The 19,341-nt window shown below is 62.1% G+C and overlaps 1 protein-coding gene across 3 annotated transcripts; it reads right to left on the bottom strand.

The window, feature by feature from the left end:
• Positions 1-303: 303 nt before the first annotated feature.
• On the bottom strand, positions 304-17,529 carry PLCB3 (phospholipase C beta 3). Of its 3 annotated transcripts, XM_036861868.1 has the most exons (32): positions 17,298-17,396; positions 14,508-14,585; positions 14,172-14,240; positions 13,942-14,082; positions 13,623-13,702; positions 13,457-13,510; positions 13,291-13,366; positions 13,083-13,183; positions 12,396-12,562; positions 12,176-12,322; positions 11,033-11,273; positions 10,743-10,827; positions 10,481-10,667; positions 9,472-9,677; positions 8,475-8,571; positions 8,310-8,394; positions 7,869-7,993; positions 7,389-7,543; positions 7,148-7,309; positions 6,378-6,477; positions 6,184-6,288; positions 5,861-5,952; positions 4,474-4,627; positions 4,353-4,388; positions 4,043-4,235; positions 3,483-3,624; positions 3,316-3,392; positions 3,114-3,203; positions 2,964-3,021; positions 2,596-2,682; positions 2,288-2,507; positions 304-1,200 (listed from the first exon to the last, which is right to left on the bottom strand). In XM_036861868.1, the coding sequence occupies exons 1-31, from the start codon at positions 17,394-17,396 to the stop codon at positions 2,304-2,306; spliced, it is 3,693 nt and encodes a 1,230-aa protein (XP_036717763.1). In that variant the 3' UTR covers positions 304-1,200; positions 2,288-2,303. The 3 variants fall into 3 exon arrangements, 2 of the variants coding, with proteins under 2 accessions (XP_036717763.1, XP_036717762.1); XM_036861867.1 differs by having other exon boundaries at positions 669-2,507; positions 17,298-17,529; XR_005021004.1 differs by lacking the exon at positions 304-1,200 and having other exon boundaries at positions 2,452-2,507; positions 3,146-3,203.
• Between the last annotated feature and the right edge of the window lie 1,812 nt (positions 17,530-19,341).

Below are 19,341 nucleotides of genomic sequence, written 5' to 3'. Positions count from 1 at the left end.
CGCCGGAATTCCACGCACTGCAAACCGTGCCGCAGTCCCCCAGGGAGGGTCATTTGTTCCTATTTGGGTCAGTCCTTTTGAGCAGCTACTGTGTGGCCGGCCTGGGGCCAGCGCTCCTCAGGGAACTGGCTGGACGCGTAGGGCGGGGGAGGGGGTGGAACGCTCGGCCCAGGGCTGTGAGTAGAGTGATCGCTAGGGAACCCGAGAAGCTTCACCAGGACCTGGGAGCAGAGCTCAGAGCTCAATTTCAGAAAGATTTATTGGCGCCCCCTACAGACCAGCCAGCACTTTGTACTAGGTACACAGAGATGAATTACGCCACAGCCCCTGCTATCGCAAGCTTCCTGGCAAGGGGAAAGCCAACCTCTCACAGTGGAGTTACTGTCAGCCAGTGCTATAACAGGGGCCTGGAAGCAGGGTGAGGGCGGCTCCCTCCGGCATGGTAAAGTCAGGGACGGCTTCAGGGAGGAGATGAGCTAGAGCTGAGACTTGAGGAGATGGGGGAGGGGGCTGTCATTCCCAGTGGAGGAAAGAGTAAACCCTCGGAAGGATGGGGGAGCTGCAGAGGCCAGGCTTCTCAAGGGTCGGAATGTCATGCCCAGGAGCTTGGAGTTTAGCCTGGTCTTTGAGGACCTGTGGACTGACGTGTAGTGTTTATATGTGGAGTCAGGAAAATGGGAGTCAGCTGCTCAGGGGCCTGGACGGGGCAGTTTTGGGGCTAGGACCAGAACTGACCACAGAAGCAGGGAAGGCCCGGGCAATGATACTGACCCTAAGGGAGCAGGGCCCAAGGCAGAGGTCCCCAGCCCTGGGAAGGCCCCGCTCTGGAAATCCTGTTTCTCTGGCCTCCCCACCCCATCTGTTTGCCTGAGGTTGCAGCAAAAACAAAGAAAGAAAACACTCAATTGGCAGGAGATAAGCTCAGATAAGAGGCTGCCTTCCTCTGGAGGAGGGAGGCAGCCCGGGAAGCGCCAGGAAGCTGGGAGAGGCCTTGAAGAAGTGCCAGCCTGACCCTGCTGCAGAACCCAGCCGCACCCTCGCTGCAGGGTCTCTGCCACTCCACGCTGTCCCAGGGCAGGAGGGGGAGGCAATGGAGCAGGTCCTCCAGGCTGGCCGAAGACAGTCTGCCATAGAGGGTCCAGGCCCACCCTGCCTCCAGGTCAGGACGTCTTGACTTAGTTGTGGCCTCAGTTTCCTCATCTGCAAAACAGGCATAACGTCTCCCTCACAGGGATGAGGGGGCTGCTGCGTCTCCTAGCCCCTGTGAGTGTCTGTGACTGTCAGCCTCCCTTCACCCAAGGGTCACTTCCAGGCTCATCCACTTCCCACCTATTGCTGAGAGCAACCAGGTCCCCTGATGTTGGGCAGGTTCTGAGCTGCCCAGCTCCACCCCTAACAGGTCCATCCCCCAATACAGTCAACTGCCTGTGTGGCCCGGAGCAGCCTCAGCGGAAGATGCTGGGTGCTTGGGTCATATCAGGCAACAGGAAGAGGGTGCAGGGGAGGCTTCCTGAAGCAGAGGCCTGAGCCTCTGTGAAGGGAGGACAAAAAGAGCCCGGGAGGGAGAAAAGTAATGGGTGGGGGTGGGGTGGGGGGTAGGAGGAGAGGGGAGCAGGAGTGGTAGCCCAGGGCAGAGGGCATAGAGGCAGGAAAGCCTGGGGGAGGCCAGAGGGCCTCTGATGTCAGGTCACTGGGAAGATCTGCAGGCAGTTCCTGGGCAAGGAGGTCTGAAGGTTGAAACCCAGCAACCCTCTGTTGGGGGCCTGACCTCAATCCCACAATGCCCACAATCCCATTTTATAGATGAGAAAACTGAGGCTCCAGAAGTAGCAGAGCCAGATCTAGGGCCCGAGTCCTCTCCAGCACTGCCCCACCCCAAACCACGCTGCACACAGGGTCCCTGAAATCCACTTTTATTCATGTAAAAAAATCCCCAAAGGATAGAGAAAGAATGTGACCCCAACTTCCCAGAGCTCGAAGTCTCCACCCACTGTTCCCTGGGTAAGTGAGGGAGATGAGTCCCACTCTAGGGTGTGGGTGTCCTGGGGGCGAGGCCCTTCTGGCCCAGAGTGACCCACCCAGCACCTTCCCTAGGACTGAGGGCAGGAAGGAGGGACTGGGGATTAAAGGGGCCCCAGGAGGGTGAAGGAAGGGAGTTAGTGCGGGGTGCTCGCCCCAGTTTAAAAAAATAAAATTTCTAAACATAAAAAGTTTTTTTAAAAAAAAAAGCATTTAGTGTCTTAGCCTCCTGCCCTCCTCCCAGTGCCCACCCTGGCCTGGTGGCCACCTCTTGCTCAGCCAGTTCAGAGCTTTGTAGTCTCCTCTTGGCTCTCCAAATCAGCGCCAGACAGGTGCCCACTGCTCCCAGGCGCGTGACCATTGCTGGCACAGGCCACCAGATGCCCGTCCCCCAGTCCCTCCGGCGTCTCGCCCAGCAGGCTCCAGCGGATCTCCTGGGGCAGCCTCTCCCGCTGCTCCTGACACTCCTGGGCCAGCTGGGCCAGCAGCTGCAGGAAGAGGAGTATCACAGGCAAAGCCAGGCCAGCCGGCGCTCTGCCTACCTGCTGCCCGCCTGCCCCTCATCCAAGGCCTCACCTTGGGCTCCTCTTCTGTCAGCTGTTGGAGAATCTGCTGCTGCATGGCCACAAGGCGTTCCTGCCGCTGCTTCTGGGCCTCCTCCAGCTGTGTGTGTGTGGGGGGGGCAAGGGCTCAGCCAAGGGTCTCTAAGGAAGGGGCCCGGACCCCAGGGCTCTGCCTGGGCACAGAAGTCAGGCAGGCATAGGCTCCCGGAGTTGTGTGGCCAGGGTCCTGAGATGACTCTTATAGCAAACCTTCCAGACCCAAAGGAAAAGGCTCTAGAAATCCCCCTAGGGCAACGTAGCACCAGGCTGGCCCCCAGGATACAGGTTTACGACGACTGAAGGAACAGGGGTGGGCTAGGGTGGCACCTGAGCTTCACTCACCCGACGGATGGAGTTGACCGACTCAGTGATGTGCCGACGGTTAATCTCTGTCAGTTCCCTGCACAGGAGCAAGGCAGGATGGGCTCAGTGCCCAGGCACCCGGCCCGGCCTGCCCAGCGCCCAAATGGCTCCCGGCCCTGATGCCCTTACGCCTCCTTCTTATGTTTCTCCCTGGTCTTTGCCTCTGAGATACTGTTGTGGCGCTTCCTGTCCAGGATCTTCTGCAGTTCCTTCTTCTCCCTGGAGGAGCCAGTGGGGGAAGAGAAAGGCTCAATGGCAGGACTGGGGTCTCTGCCCTCCTCCTGGCACCAGGGAGTATCCCGCGTCTGCCCATGAGATCCCCTGCCTTCACCTCTCGTTCATCTCCTTCAGTCTCTTCAACTGAGTGGTGTGAGCATCCATGACAATCTCCCTGAGCTTCTGCTGAGCCTATAGACACGGGTGGCCAACAGGTGACACAGGCTGTGACAGGCCTGTCCAGGAGGCAGTCTCTCCCCCACTGCCACACGTCCCCCTCACCTGTCTCAGGTGCTCCAGCCTCCGCTCGGCCTCTGTGTCCGCCTGGGCCTCCCTCAGCTCCAGCAGACACTGCACCTGTTTCTTTTGGAACTCTTGATACCTCTTCACCTCTTCCTCCTCCTCCCTCTCGTCCTCCCCGCCTCTGTGGGGAGAACCCCTCTGGCTGATGCTCAGGTCGTCACATGGACTTGGGCTGGGAGGGCAGGGGGACAGGGCATACTCCAGCAGGCAATGGGAGATGCCAGCCCAGAGGGGTGGGATCTGTTACGCCAATGAGGAGGCCCGTTAGCTCCACCCAAATGTTGGGAGCCTGTTTGGGCAACAGTCTCTGGAAACACGCTCTTACAGGGACTTCAAAAAAGGTATCGCTCCCTGGCGGAAAGAGGATGGGACCCAGACTCCTCTGTCTTCCTTGCACCAAACCCTCCTCCCTGGGGTCAAGGGGCAGTGCTTGGCCGTCCCTCCACGCCCACGTAGTGCAAAACCCCATGTGCACACACATCCTCATATTCATATCCATGCACGCAGCACACTTGCACACAGGCAGGCTGGACACTCACAGGACACCTGGCTGGTGCCGGCACCTGCTCTCGGCCTGGGCCTGGGCCAGGCTGTCGAGCAACCGGCGTGTGAGGGCAACCGCCTTCCGCTGATGCTTCTTGTGCAGCTCTCGAAAGTCTCGCTCTTGCCGGCTCTGGAGCTTCACCAGGGCCTTGTGGCCTCGGAGCTCATCCAGCGGAGCCGGGGCCACCTCTGTGGGCAGCAGAGCAAAGATGGGCCGGGCCAGGCTGGGCTGGGGCAGACCAACCCTGCAGGAGCACCCGCCCCCTCCGGGAGTAGACCCGCCCCCAGAACAGGCCTGCCCCCTACCTGAGAGGATGCTGGCAATGAGGTCATCGCGCTGACCTGGAGAGCAGAAGCAAGTCTGTCAGAAGCTGGAGGAGCCAGCAGCAGAGCTATGCCCCTGCGCCCACTCCAGGCCGCCCCTCACCTGGGCTGCTGAGGGAGGTGCTGGTGGGGCAGGTGACGGGGCCTGGGGGCCGGCGGGGGGAGGTGTCCAGTGGGCTGGGTGTGGGGTTTGGGGTCAGCTGGGACCCTGGCTGCTGAGACTGGGTCTCCTGGCTTGTCTCCGGGCCAGCCTGAGCCTGTGGGGGAGAAAGTAGAATGCTCTATGCTCTTTCCAGAAATGCTGTTCTCTCCAGACCCTTTTTTTTTTTTTTTTTTGGCCACGTCACGCGGCATGTGGGATCTTAGTTCCCCGACCAGGGATCGAACCCAGGCCCACAGCAGTGAACGTGCGGAGTCCTAACCACTGGACCACCAGGGAATTCCCTGTCTCCAGACCTTTCTGTCCTTCACAACCTCCCTCAGCCTGCCTGGCCTTGGACTCCTCCTCTGTAATGTGGGGCTGCTGGGACAACTCCATGAGAACGAGAGGTATAAAACAAGCATTTCTAACCTCTCTTTCCACGTGAGGCATGAAGAAGATAACGTGAGGTCGTGTCTCTAGGATGCCAGGCCTCATTGCATATGCTTAGGAACTTCCAGATTGCTCCGGAAAGCCTTGGCCCAGCCCCGTTTCCTCCCCTCTCCAAGTCCCCCTCCACCCTTGCCCACAGCTGCTCATCTTTCTCGTTGCTTAGCTCCTGATTAAATCAATGAAGGAAGTGACCGCAGAGTGGGCACCAGCCTCTCCCACTAACAGCTCTAGGCAGCCGTCTCTCTTCCCTGCCTGCCGCGGGGCCCCGTGAGACTGGGTCTAGATCTGCGGCGAGCCTCTGCTCCTGACCCCTCCCCGCAGAAGCCACTGCCCGGCTCCCAGGACCCGCGTTTTAAAAGCTTTCAGGGTTTCCAGCTGCCCTGGTGAAGCGGCCATGGCTGAGCCCTGAACCCTGGCTTCGAACCCGCTGGCAGCAGGAAGAGTTCTAGCCCAGGACTATCCTGAAGGCCTTTCTCATGCAAAAGGGGTGGTTTCCACCTCCTTAAAATGTGGAGAGTAACCGGAGACGGCTGAGCCTATTGAACAAGAGAGCCCTGAGGCCCCACGCTGCCCAGTACCAGGGCAGAAAGGCCAGCGTTGGAGGCGGAGCCCAGGGTTGGAGGGACGGTGTGGGTAACTGCATGAAGTTAGCATCTGCAGCAGGCAGGGAACAGCCCCACTTGGGGAGAAGAGCCAGACCACCAGCTGGGAGTGGCATGGGATGGTGCAGGTGGAGGAGAGCAGAGAAGGCTGCAGGGTGCTTCTCCACCAGGGCTGGGCCCAGAGGTCAGCCCTCACCACCCTACCCCACCCACACCCCGACCCCCAGGGGCCCCCAGGGTCCAGGTGAGCCTGAGCCCTGCTGCCTCCTGCCTGCCCCCGACCTGCCCTGGCTCACCTCACTCTCCCCAATGAGGGCGGCCAGCTGCTTGGCCCTCTGGTCCATCAGGCTGACGTGCTTGATGGGATTGATCAGGGCCTCTGCGTAGTCTGGGTGGGAGCAGAGGGCAAGGGTCTCAGAGACAGAACCCCCGGAGCCAGCCTCCGGACCAGCCTTCCCCGGCTCTGGTCTCACGGAGGGACGGAGGGAGCACAGAACCCACCCTCAGCTCTGTTTACCACCCTCAGTTGGGGCCACCAGTCCCAGCCACTCCCAGGCCCTGGTGGTGTCCTTGTCCCCACCCTGCCTGGCCTGCCCCGCCCCAGCTCCCTCCAGCTCACCCTGGTGGTCATCGGGGATGTAGTCAGAGGCCTCAGTGTAGATGAGCAGGGCCGGCAGGCACAGCGGCTGGTTGGCCTCGTTCCGCAGGCAGATGTAGTGGTACCCTGGGAGGGCGGGAGGGCAAGGTGGCTGCGCCCCGATAGGTCCCCACACACCCTGCCCCCCACGCTGCCCAGAGCCCAGGTGGCCTCACCTGAGCGGATGGCAGAGACAGGCAGGATCCGGTGCCCCACGAACTTGCCACCCTCCTCAAAGGCCGCGATGCGCAGCGAAGCCAGCGTGGGCAGCACCACCTGAGGGCCCAGACTGGTCTGAGCTGCAGCTGACCACAGCCACCAAGGCCGACGCCCAGAGTGGGCCCTTGGACAATCTGACCCAACCACTGACCATCAGTCACCATCGCCACTGAGCCAGTGGTGGACCCACACCTCTGTGACCTCGCCAAAGGGATGACCAGCTTCCACCAGAGCCCTGAGTCAAGAGAACAGGCAGATGGACCCCTCCAGGCATCGCTATGGTGGGACAGGTCTGGTCACTGCCAGCTTAGAAACTGGAGTGAGCCATGCATCTGGGCCTGAGGCCACGCCCCACCCCAGCAGGCTGCAGAGGGCCCATCCATTTGGGGGGCAGGGAGAAGCTGGGGTGAGCTTGGAGCAAGTCCCTCCTGCCTGGGAGACGGGGTGGGCGGCACCCACTCCCTGCTGCGGGACCTCCTGCTGGCTCAGCTTCCTGTCCTCTCCTCTCACCCCACAGAGGGAAGGGAGTGTGAGCCTGATGCGGGGACCTGCAGGACCCGGGGTGGGGCCTCGAGGTGACAGGCCCAGCCTTGAGGTGCCGGGGCACGCCCACCTTCGCATCCCCAACCGCCACCGGTGCTCCCGGTTCCCGTCCCCCCACTAAGAGAGCCCGGCAGGTCTGGGCTGCAGCTCCCTGTGCCGGGGAGGGCGCAGGCGCGGGGCTCACCTTGGGGAAGTCGAAGGGCTCCTCATCCCACACGGGGTTGAACGAGTTCCCCTGAGAGGTCCGAGTGCGGTACTTGCGCCGCGTGTCGACGGGGAGGCCGAACATATCCACCTCTACGTAGATGCCCACCTTCCTGTCGGACAGGAACTGCCCCGAGATCACCTGGGGGGCCAGGAGGGTGAGGAGGCTGCTGAGAGTCCCATCCCCAGGACACCCTGGCCTGAGCCCTCCCTGGCCCCACCTTGACCCGCACGGCATTGGCCACGATGCCGTCCACGATGACCTCGGTGAAGGGGTCAAAGGACTTGTCCGGCCGCCGCATGAACTCGGGCTTGAGTAGGTAGCCACTGCGCCCGTTGTACTCGAACACGCCCACGTTGAGCTGCATGGCCACGTCTGGGGGCAACAGGGGGAGGGCGAGGGTCAGCAGGTCAAATGGGGTCAGGGGTCAGGAAGAACAGCGCCGTGCAGAGGGGGGACCAGGAGTCGTTCAGGTCAGATCAAATGGCATCAAGGATCCAGACTCAGGAAAGAATGAACAAGGGGAAGGGTCTAGGATCAGCCAAGGTCAGGAGTTAGGGTCAGCCAAGGTCTCGGCTGGGTTTGGGGATCTGGGATTAGACAGTCAGAGGCCCCTTCAGTCAAGAGTAACAGGGTCATGGGGCAGAAGTCAGTGAGGCTGGGGGCCAGAGGTCAAAGGTCAAGGCAGGCCAGCGCTCACCCAGGGTCTGGAAGTTGAGCGCGACGAGCTGGCAGCCCACGTTCCAGAAGAGCTGGGGCATGTAGTTGGACGAGTCCACGCGTGTGCCCTTGGGGTAGATGCGGCTGAGCTGCTGCTTGTTGTATCTGAGGTTGGCAGTCAGGGGCCACGCTGGGTACTGGCCCCGGCGGGTAGCGGCCCCGCCTTCTGCCTTGAGCCCAGTGCTCCAGGCCCATCCTCAGCTCCTGTGAACCCACCTCCCCGCCTTTGCTCAAGCTGCCCCTTCAGTCCCCCGCTTCTCGGCCTAGGCCCTACACAGTCTCCCAGGCCTGCTCAAAACCCAGAGCGGGGTGCTAGAGCATCAGGATCCTGCGCAGGTGCTACGGGTGGGGTCAGAACAATCTGAGCCAGCCTCCGAGGGATTAGCCCCACCCCGCCAGCCCTAGCAACACGGAAGGATACTCCACAAACTCCATGGGGCTCTTGGTCAGTTGCTCCATGGCCTTGGTCTCCACAAAGGATGACATCTCAAAGCACTTGTTCCTCTCTGGGGGGTGGGGAGTGGGAGGGGGTCAGGCCTGGCAGGGCCAGACCCCCTCCCACTCCTCCACCTCTCACCCCACTCACTTCGAGCAGCCTCGAAGGACTTGAACTTGACGGGCTCGATGTAGTTGACAAGTGTCGACATTTCCTCAGTGGCATTGACCTCACTGCTGGCAGTGCCCTGTGGCCCCCAAATGCAGGGTCAGCGGTCCCATGGCCCCCAGCCATCAGTTGGAAGTTCCCTCACCTGCCCCCCCCACCACAAAGGAGGCACTGACCCTCCTCCCAGCCCTGCAATCCCACTGCCCAGTTCTCTCAGCAAAGACCCCAGCCTGGCCACGGCCTGTCAGTCCAGGTCCCATCTGCCCCGCAGCCTTCTCTCTGGGCCTCTCCAATGTGCCCTGGACCCCACCTTCCTGGTTTGCCTTCTACCTCCCTGATCCTTAGAAGCTGGAACTCCTCACCCAACCCCAGGGGTTCAATTATTCACATGCAGCTGAGCCCCAAATTTCCATCCCCAGTCTCATTTCCAACCACCACCTGCCATCTCCTCTTGGGTGGCTCACAAGAGCCTCAAACTCAAGCCCTGCTACCTGAGCTCGACCATGGCTGCCCCCACCCTTCCCCACTCTGGGCCCCTCTCAAACCCAATCTCATGATTGACCTTCTCTGTCACCTTCTCTCCTCAAAACTCAGCGTTCCCTCGTCTTGCACTGCCCCCTCCCCCTGCACTCTCTGGCCCTGCCACAGGGCCTTTGCACAATGTTCCCTCTTCCTCAGGTCTGCTCACCCAACGTCCCCGCTGAGGTCCGACTCCCCCTCCTCCCCTCAGTTCTGCACCCTAACTCACTCCTCCCGGCCCACATCCTGAACACAATTTCACACTCGCTTCCGTGCCTGTTTATCTAAGACCCCTCCCCCACTCCACACACTCCCCCCTCTGAACTCTGGGAGCGCAGGGATAACATCTGATCGTGAGCGGACCCAGCACCCGGTGCCGTGCCTGGCACAGTCAGGGCTCAGCAAACACTTGGGAAGTGAAGATGTGCCACCACCCCCTCTTCCTGCCTGTAGGCCTGACCTCGTCGGTGGTCGGCTTTTTGGGGTCCGTCTGTTCCTCCTCTTCCTCATCCTCTTCCTCATCCTCACGGTAGGCAGATCCAAGAGCATCAGGGCCCCGCTGCAAACTCTCCTCACCCAGAGACTTCTGAGGCTCCAGGCTGGGCTTCTCAAGGCCCGCCTCCTCCCCATTGCTCAGGCCTGGGCAGCTGTCAGAGCTGGGGGACCCTGCAGAGTACGAGGCCACAGGAGGTCGGGGGTCAGGGCACACACAGACACACAGGAGCCAGGAGGAGTTGTGCCCAGTGTGTAGAGGCGACTCACGGAGTCAAGGGGTACTCTCAGAGCAGTGTGGCTGGGGGACGAGGGGAGCTCAGGAGCTGGATGGGATCAAACCGAACGATGGTGTAGAGGAATCAAAGGTCAAAGATCAGGATGCAGAGTTATATCCAGCAGGGAGGTAGGTAGCGTGGCTCAGAAGGGTGAGAACTGGGGTACAACAGCCTTGACGGTGGGGGTAAAGGATGACAAGGTGGGGTTCCAAGTCAGGGGTCAGTGAGGGCCACAGCCAGTGAGGGCGCGTAGTGAGGTGAGCACTCAGGGGTCAGATGTAAGCGGGACCTCAGTAAAGTGAGAGGTCCAGGGTGAGCTGAAATTAGAACCAGCTGGGTGGGTAGACTCAGTAGGGGTCTCAGGAGAGAGGTGGTTTAGGTGAGAGGTGATTGAGGTCAGAGGTCAGAATTCAGAGTCATAACCTGGTTGAGAGGGAGGGCTCTGTGAGGTGTGAGGTGGAGGTTGAGATTGAGGGGTCAGGAGGCGGATGGAGCCAAATCCAACTGGGGTGAAGTTCAGTGAGGTGAGCACCTGGGGTCAGGGGTCAGAGGTCCCATACTCAGCTGAGCGGTGGCGAGCGGCTTGGTGAGGAGGGAGGTCAGGTTGGGAGCAGAGAGAGCATCCCCAGGGAGGGCTGAGCTCGGCGAAGTGGGAGGCTAGGGTCAGGACTGGGGTCGAAGGTCGGGCCAGGGCCGTACCGAGCTGGGGCGAGGAGGGCTCGGTGGCGGCGGAGCTCTCGCTCAGGGCCGAGTTGCTCTGCTCTAGCGGCCGCTTGCGCACGGAGCTGTCGGGAACGCCAGTGCTGGGCCGGTGCCGCTTCTTGTTCTTCACCAGGATGCGGCCCATCAGGTCCTGGGGGCTGGGCAGGGGGACGCCCGGGGCCAGCTGGTGGGCACGGACAGGTCAGGGTCTGCTGGGCGCCCTCACCCCCATGCCCCGCCCCGGCTCTGTGCCCCATACCGGGTACTTGTCCAGGGGGTCGATGAGCAGTGCGTCCCCAAAGATGGAGCGGCAGTACTCAGCCATCTTGGCCTGCTGCTTTGCCCTGTGGGGCCAAGGTCAGAGGTCAGAGGTTCTTGGGGGTGAAGCTGAGGTCCCCAGGGTAGGTCAGAGGCCGGCAGGGTCAGTGAAAGATCCCAGGGTCAGAGGTCACAGGAGCAGTCCAACAGTGCCATGGTGAGGTGGTTGTCGCTGGGTCACCAGGGGTCCCCAGGCCAGGATTGGGGTCCCAGGGTCAGGGGCCCACTCACGAGTCCACGTGGTTCTCAAAGGAGAGGATGACGGGGTAGGGCGAGGTCTTGAAGGCGGTCTCCGCAATGGCCTCCAGCACGTCTCGCAGTGGCACCTCCGTGGTCATGGTGAAGCCGTGGGTGATGAAGGGCTCCTCCTCAGGCGGCCGCCCTTTCCACACGTCCAGCTCCACGCAGCGGCAGCCCCACAGCAGTGCCTGCCGGTACATCTCCACCGACGAGGTTCCCGCCAGCTGCCCCGCTGGGGGCGAGGCTCCGTCACCACGGCCACCCCGCCAGCCTCGCCCTCTTCCCCAGGCCTGCGCTGAACCGGGCCATGCTGGGGACGCAGAGCCCCGGGGGTGGCCTGGCCCTGGCACGCTCTGTCTGGCCAGCTTCTGACCACTCCTTAATTCGCTGTGGAACCAGCACCATCTCTCCCCGAAGTCCCAAAGCTGGGTAGCGTCGGCATCCACCAGCACCGGCTGACAGGCTGGCTCCTCCTCCAGGTCTCACCCTCTCTCCGATAAACACCCACCACCCCCATCCCACCAGCCTGAACCGGGGAGTCAGCCCCAACACCCCCATGGCCCCTCACTTCCCCTTCCTCCCTCCACCGCTGCTGCCCTGGAACAGCCTCCATCACCTCCTCCTGGGGACAGCAGGCCCCTCCCCTCCTCCCATCCAATCTCTGCGAAGCACCTGGCATCATCCTTCTAAAAACATACCAGGTCACGTCACCTCTCCCTGCTAAACACCTTGCAAGAAGCCTTCCCACTCACTTAGGATCAGCCCAAATTCTTCCCATTCCTTCTGTGCCCCCGGGGTCCCTCTCATCTCTACCTGCCCCAGTCCCCGCCCCACCCTGCTCCACCCTGCCCCACCCCACCTCTCAGCCTCCTTTCTGCTTAAGAGCACCAAAGGGTCTCCTGCTCCCAGGCCTACGCACAGGCTGTTCCTTCCCGGGGCAGATGCAGGCCTCAGCCCTTCCCCCAGGGAAGCCTCCTGGACCACCCCGAGAAACCCAAGCATAGAAGCCCACTCCCCAGGGCAGGCAGTCTGTTCCCGGCGTGTATCCCTAGCAGGGGCCACCCCAAAAGGAGGGAAGCAGTCTAAGGGCCAGAGGGCAGAGGGCAGAGGTCACGCTAGGATGGGCTTGCTCACCCGTGAGATAGGTGTTGTGTGAGGAGTTGATGAAGTAGGCACTGAGCGGCTGGGTCATGTCTGTGCTCAGATCCAGGGCCTCTAGGGGCAGGATGCCGTTCTCCTCACCTCCCAGGTAGCGGCTGAAGCCCTCCATGGACATCTGGTCTGGGGGCGGGGTGGGGTCAGCAGGGGCAGCTGGGGCCCTCCCGCCTTGCCCCCAGCTCCCACGCCGGCTCACCTCTCTCCAGGAATTGCTGGTTGGGCTCATACTTCTCGATAAGCAGCCGGGCCTGGGAGGGCCGCAGAGGCGGGTACAGCACTTCATTGAGCCTCGGGTCCCGTTGCTTCTGGTTGATGAAGTCCATGAGCTGCTCCAGCGTCAGGTATGGTTTGCCCTTGGCGCCTCTGGAGAGGGCGGGAAGTGGAGTCAGGCTGGAGCCTCACCAGCCCCTGCTCCAAACCCTCACCCTGTGAGGAGTCAGAAGGCCGTGCCTGGCTCTAGAACCCTCTGACTGGGACTTGGGCAAGTTGCTGGCCCCTCTGGGCCTCAGTTTCCCCATCCGCTCTCCTAACCATTTGGTGCTGCCATTGGTATCAGCAAGGGCTTTGGAAGCCACCAAGTGCTTGGCCCACCACACCATGCTTCCAGGTTCTGGACCCGATCTCAGCTCCAGCCCTCACCGACAACACATCTGAGCCACTGGGTCCTCAGCCCCAGTGTGTGCAGATGACAGCAACCCCGGCCAAGGGTCAGCATAGAACTGTCCACGACAGAGCCCCAGGCAAGGCAGCTCTGAGCACAGGCACAGCTCCAGCACACAGAGACCCCGACAGCTCCACTTCCCCTCCCCTGAACTGGAAGGAATGCCAGCAGAGGCCAGACACGGTGTATGGGGGGCTGGGAGGCAGGCCCAGCCCTGCTCACATCTCCAGCAGGATCTTGTCAATGTCCGGCCGCAGACAAAGCTTGTTCAAGAACCGCTCAAAGATTTCCAAGGAAAACTCGTCAGGCCGGATGGACTCGCTCTAGGGGCCAGGAGTGGAGGGTGAGAACCCAGGGACAGCCAGCCCTCAAAGAGCAGGCGCCCACCGTGACACCCCCCAACCCTGGCCCCTGGCCCCAGCCCCCTCACCCGGTTGAAATTGAGGCCACAGGATTCCAGCGCAGTTTCTACCCGCTTCTTGTCTGCTGAGAACATCTTCAGGATGCTGAGCAGATGGGAGGGGTTAGGGTCAGTGGGGGCAAAGGTCACCAAGGTCAGAAAAGCAGAGAAGGTGCTGAGGGAAAGGGGTGCTCACTTCTTGACAGGGATCCGTCCATCCTGGTTCACCTGAAGTTTCAGCTTCGTGTACCTGGGGACACAGGTGGAAGGGTCACGCCCTGGGAACAGCTACCTGAACCCCCCCCCCCCGTCCCCGATGCACCCCCCCAACCCGGCCGCCCCGGGGCAGGCCCAGGGCTCACGCTTTGCGCAAGAAGGTGTTCCGGGAGGCGTTCTGAGCCAGGATGTTCATAGCCAGCTTGAACAGCTCCTCGGACCAGACCTGAGGGGTCAGGATCCGGGGGGAGCGGGTGAGGGGGGCCCAGAGGGGCTGGCCCAGCCACAGCCCATGCCCAGAACTAGGTCTGGCACGCACTAAGTGCTTAAATACCACTTTGTCAGAGGATGATTAAAAACAGGGGCAGAGATCAGCCTAGTACACAACAGGTGCCTACTAAGTGATGGCTGACTCAGCAAGTGAGGCTGTAGCTCCCCCAGGCCGAGCCATCAATCCTAGCCCACCTTGGCTGTGTCATCCTGCACGGCCATGAAGTTCAAGAATGATGTATTCACCGGGTCTGGCCCGGCCACCACTGTTATCAACTTCTCCTCCAACCGGGCATCAGGGCCCCCAAAGCCCAACACCTCCCGAATCTTGGGGTCCTGAGAAGGTGAAAGCCAAGGGTGAAGAGGGTTGTCCCCATCCCCCACAGCCTCACTCCCATCCTGAGTCCTGAGCCCCCATCACTCACCTTGGGTAGGCGGGCATAACGGCCTGTCCTCGTGTCCCTGATGGAACTGATATCCAGCGTGTCCACCTCCTGGGGAAACCAGATGCCAGGGGAGGTCTGAGAGGCTACAGGGTGACAGCTGGGAGCCCCCAAGCTCCCCACCCAGGCCAGGGAGTGTCCACCCCCTGCTGGAGCCCCAGCCTCAGCTCCCGCCCTTAGCACTTCCTGTCCAGGGAACCGTGGGAGAGGTCAGGCAGCAGCGGGGCCCCACCCCCATGGGCGGGGGCTGGGGGTGGTTTCGGGGGTCTGGGGTGGGAGCCCTAGACCTGAGCAAGCTGCACCAGCACCCGCCCTCACCATGTTGGGTCCTGTCCAGTACAGGAAGAAGCCACTGGGGTCCACGCGCAGAGTTACCAGGTTCTGACTGGAGGCCTCCTGGGGACGAGATGGACGGCAGGGGTCAGGGGGTGAGGGCCGCCGCCCAGGTTTGGTCCCTGGACCCCCTGGGGCCATACCTTTCCCCCCCCGCCCCAGTCTTTCTCTCAGTGAGCGAAGACGAAGCCTCAGCCAGCCCATAGGTCCTCTGTGGCTCCCTCGAGTCCTCAGGACAAAGCTGAGGTCCTAGTCCCCTCCCAGCCCCACTGCTCTCTTGCCCTAAGACTCTGTCACATGGACCACTAACTACCCTTTCCCCACCTCCAGTCTTTGCATCATTGCTCCTTTGCAAGGATATTCTCCCTTCCTTCTCTATCCCCGAAATCTGACCTGCCTCCTTGGGGAGGCCTCCCCAGACCCCAAGCCTGGGCTCAGTTTCCTCATAAGGTTTGAGAGCTCCCTGGTGGCTGAAGCCCTCACAGCCCCCTTGGGAATATTTATGGAATGAAAGAAGAGGGTTTGGAAGCCTGACCCCCATGGTCCTTCTGTGTCCCTCGGGTCCCCATGAAGACCAGCCGCCCCTTACGTCTGCTTCAAAGTCCATCACCCCCCCCCAACCCTGCGCCCCACTGGAGCCTCACAGCTTCGAGGCTCGCCCCATCCTACAGAGCACAGGCTAAGTCCCCTCAGAAGGGGACTCACCCTGCCCTCAGGACTAGACAGTGAATTCTGTTCTCGCTCCAACAGCCCTGGCTGGCAGGAGGGTAGAAAGGGGTGCACTGGCCCCATTTTCTGAGGAGGGCCACCCTGTGTGACTCAGGACCAGCAGCAGTGGGGGAGGGGGTGGTGTCATCAGAGGCTTAGACTCGGCCAGGGCCCAAGTGACCACGTGGCCCCAGGTAGAACTCTCCTGCCCCAGGCCAAGAGAAGACGCTGCCTCACCTTGGTGCCACCCCAAGCTGCTGCTCACTGGTGGACGATCCTATGGTCGTAACAACAGCTCACCCTGACGCCGCCCCTACTGCTTGCCAGGTACGGGTCTAAGCGCTCAATATCTAGGTGCTCACTTAGTCCTCCTAACAACCTACGAGGTTTGCACTCTTGTTCTTCCCATCTTACAGGTGAGGAGACTGAGGCACAGAGAGACTACCTAGTTTGCCTAACGTCAAGAAGAGGAGCCAAGATTTGCATGCAGGCAGTATGGCTCCAGAGTCCCGAGGTTTGGGAAGCAGGGAACCAGGACCCCTGCCAGACTCCCAGCTCCTGACCTCAGCCACAACCCCACTGTGGGGCCTGGGATTAGCCTCCATTCTCCAGACTCAGTTTTCACCTTCTGGAGAACGGGGACTGCACTAGCCCCACCCATCTCAGCCTTTACTTACAAAGGACAGGAGGTTGATCTGGGGGCCGAGGGGATAGGAGGCTTGGGAACTGTTGGGATGCTTGGGCCTCCCCACCTCACTGTGCTGACACCCATCCTCAGCCCCTCTCTGGGATTACCAACCCTGCCCTGGGCTCAGGGCCCCCCAGGAGTGTGATGAGGGGGGAGTTCTGTGGGTACTGCCTCCAGGGCCTCCCTCTCCCCCTCCTCAGGGGTCTGGTCTTCAAAGGCAGCCCAGGCCCCAGGTTCTCAGGCCCCAAGTCCCTGTCAGCAACCCCCACCCCACCCCCAGGGCCCTCTCCCTGTTCCCACTTCCTTATTTGGGTTTATCACACTGGAAGGAAAAGGAGAAACTTTTCCCTTCAAGCCGGCCTGGGGGGAGGGGTCTCCCCTAGCCCCAGGGGCGCCGGGGCACCCCTCTATGGCACACCTGTTACCTCAGGCCACGCCCCCAGCCCCTCCCCCCAGCTCCCACGCCTACCCGCCCCACCCAGCCGGAAAGGAGCCGAGTCTTCCAGGCCTCCGGCCTGGCTGGGAAGGAGCAGCAAGGCAGCTCCGGCAGGCGGTGGGGAAAGCCCCGGGGAAGGAGGGGCCCAGGGGGCAGAGGAGGGGGCGGTGTGAAAACGAGGGTGAGGTGCAGGACAGCTCGCAGAGCCGCAGGTGGGAGCGGGGCCTCTGGGAAGCTCCAGGGGCAGGTCAGGTAAAGGGGGGGGGAGGGGGAGTCAGGATCTATTGGGGTTCAAAGTCCCGATGCTAAGAAGTGGAGAGCAAAGTTCCCCCGGGGTGGAGGAACTTGGGGGGGGGCACAGTCTCCACTAGTGGGGTGACTTGGTGCTCCCACCTGAGCAGCGAGCTGGGCTGGGATCCAGAAGCAGGGCAAAGGGGTGCCAGCCAGAATAGGGTGAAAAAGTGATGAATGGAGAACAATGTTCAGACTAGGGCACTGGGAAGAGTAGGGTCCCAGAGGCACCCACTCAGAATGGGGGTACACTGAACCAGACTGGGGGCTATGGTTCTTGAGCCAGACTGTCCAGTGCCGGGCAGGGGTCTGGGGACCAGGCCAGGGTTGGGGGAACCAGAATTAGACCGGCCGGGAGAGGTGAGAAGAGCCAGAGAAAAGTGGGGGGCTGGAATTTACTGGGGTTCGAAATCTCTGGGCCAAGGAATGAACGCCAAATTTTCCGCAGATGAGGGACTGGAGTGGGGGGTGGGGGACAGAGTCTTCATTACGAGGACGACTGGGGACTCAAGTTTCCGGAGCGCAGCCAGGCTGGGATGGGGGGTGGGGGGGCGGTGGCCAGGCCAGTCTGGGCTGGGGGTCCCCGGCGTCTGGCGGAGCTGGGGTGAGGGAGTCCCCGGATCTGGGCGGAGCAGGGGGCCCCTGCACTTACCTCGTCCCATTTGATGAACTTACTCCCGCGCCGCAGGGTCTCCACGACGGTGGGCGGCTCCAGCTGCAGCGCGTGGACGCCGGGCCTGGCGCCCGCCATAGCTGGGCCGGGGGCGGGTCGGGGACCCACGGAGCCCCGACGGGGACCCGACGGCGCCGCTGCTCCCTCCGCGCGCTCCCGCGCGGCCCGCTCCGGCCCGGCGGCGTCACCGCCCGCCCGCCAGTCTGTCCGGGACAGACCAGAGAATCGGCGGGGCCCGGCCGGGGCGGGGCGGGGGCGGGGCCGCAGCGGCACCGCCCCCTCCCCCGGCGTCGGGCCCGCCCGCCCCGCGTCGGCTCCCCCTGGCGGCCGGGGTGGCGACTGCAGCCAGAGGAGGGATGGGGCAGAGGCACGCCCGGACTGGGGCACTTCGCTGGGGGTGGCTCAGCTGAACCCGCCCCGGGTTGGAGGAAGGCGCTTCGGGGCGGGGAGGCTGTTGGGGTGCAGCTGGAGGGACTGCGTGCAGAGGGCGCTGCCGAAGACCGGCCGGGGTCGGCCCGCTAAGGTTTCTGAGGGGCAGGGGCGGGGGGTACTACCGGAGAGCAGGACTTGGGCCTGGGGGCGCAGAGACCTGCCACCCACCCCACTCCTGCAGCACTTAGCTGAGCGCTGGAAAAGACACTCCCACCCCCTTCTCTGCCCTCACTTCGCCTCACCCCCTTCTGCAGCAGCTCGGTACCCGCCCCCCCCCCTCCCTGAGAGCAATTAGCAAGCTAATGGGCCTTCCGCCGGCGGGCGGCCCTCCCCCGTCCCTAGCCCGGGGAGGCCCGGCGCCTGTCGCCTCCTTTGAGGACCCAAGCACCCTGGCTTTCCAGAGCGAGCCCTGGAACAGCGCCCTTCTTGTTCCGCAGACACCCCCCCACAGCTCAACCTGGAGCCTGTCCCTGCGGGGCTCTCGACTGCAAACTGAGAAGGGGACAACTGGTCGTTTGCCCAGAGGGGTCAGAAGCCTCCTGGGTGTCCACGAACAAGGAGGGTCGAGGAGGGGCTCTGCCACTCCTGGCCCACAGCAGGTGCCCTGAAATCTGCTGCATGCCAGGGACGGGAGCGGGGAAGGCGCATGGGCACTGAGATGGGTGGGGGCTGCAGCCCCTCCCGCAGGGCTTGGCTGGGGGGGCTCCTGCCTGGGGGCCCCTGTGGGAGCCCCCCCAATACAGAGACAGTAGCAGCAGCAGGTTTAAAGTAGAACTCATCCAGAGGGGCCAGCCAAGTCACCTAGAAACCCAGAAAGAGATGGAGCTGCTTCTGGGGGAGGAGGGGTCAGTCAAGGAGGAGCCAGCCCTACAGGCCTCTTTGCCCCAGGCTCTCAGACCCCCAAGGGGAGCCCTGCCTAGCACTGGCCATCCTCAAAATCCCCACCATGTTGGGTACCAACTCTAACCTAACAGATCTCCTAGCCTTTGGCTGAGGCCCTGTGGGGTGTGATTATTATCTCTACTTGAGGCGCAGAGAGGGGAAAGGACTTGCCCAAGGTCACACAGCTTCATAGGAAGATTGCAGCCCTCTGTCTTGAAGGCCAGTTTATGTCCTGCCTTTACTCCTTGCCCTTGAAGAGACAAAGAAAGGGGGACAGGACTTGTGATCCTTGTCCTCTCTCACCAGAGCAACAGAGCCATAGCCCTCAGAGACTCAGGGACTACGGGGTCTCATTGGGCAGAGCCATGCCGGGTAGAGATTGGCCTCTGCTCCCGCTGACTTGGGTTCAAGTCTACCGGCAGAACCTCGTCTCTCTGTGCCTCAGTCACCTTGTCCAGAAGGTGAAGGTTGTCAGAGGATGAAATAATCAAATGAGTATGAGATGACCCCTAGGTGTAGACAGCTGGATCTCTAAGGAGTGAGAGCAGGCTGTGGGGACAAGGGGGAGGAAGGAGGAAAGGGCATGGATCAGCTCTGGGGCAGGGGGCTAGCGGGGCCTAGAGTTTAGGGGTAGAAGCTCTAGGCAGCAGCTCCTTGGAAAACAGGATGGGAGCCTGCTTCCTGGGCCTGAGCCCCTCCCCCTCTCCCT

This window comes from Balaenoptera musculus, chromosome 8, assembly GCF_009873245.2.
Source record: "Balaenoptera musculus isolate JJ_BM4_2016_0621 chromosome 8, mBalMus1.pri.v3, whole genome shotgun sequence".
Taxonomy (NCBI): Eukaryota; Metazoa; Chordata; class Mammalia; order Artiodactyla; family Balaenopteridae; genus Balaenoptera; species Balaenoptera musculus.
The sequence above is the reverse complement of the archived record's forward strand: the minus strand, read 5'-3'. Positions and strand labels throughout refer to the sequence as shown.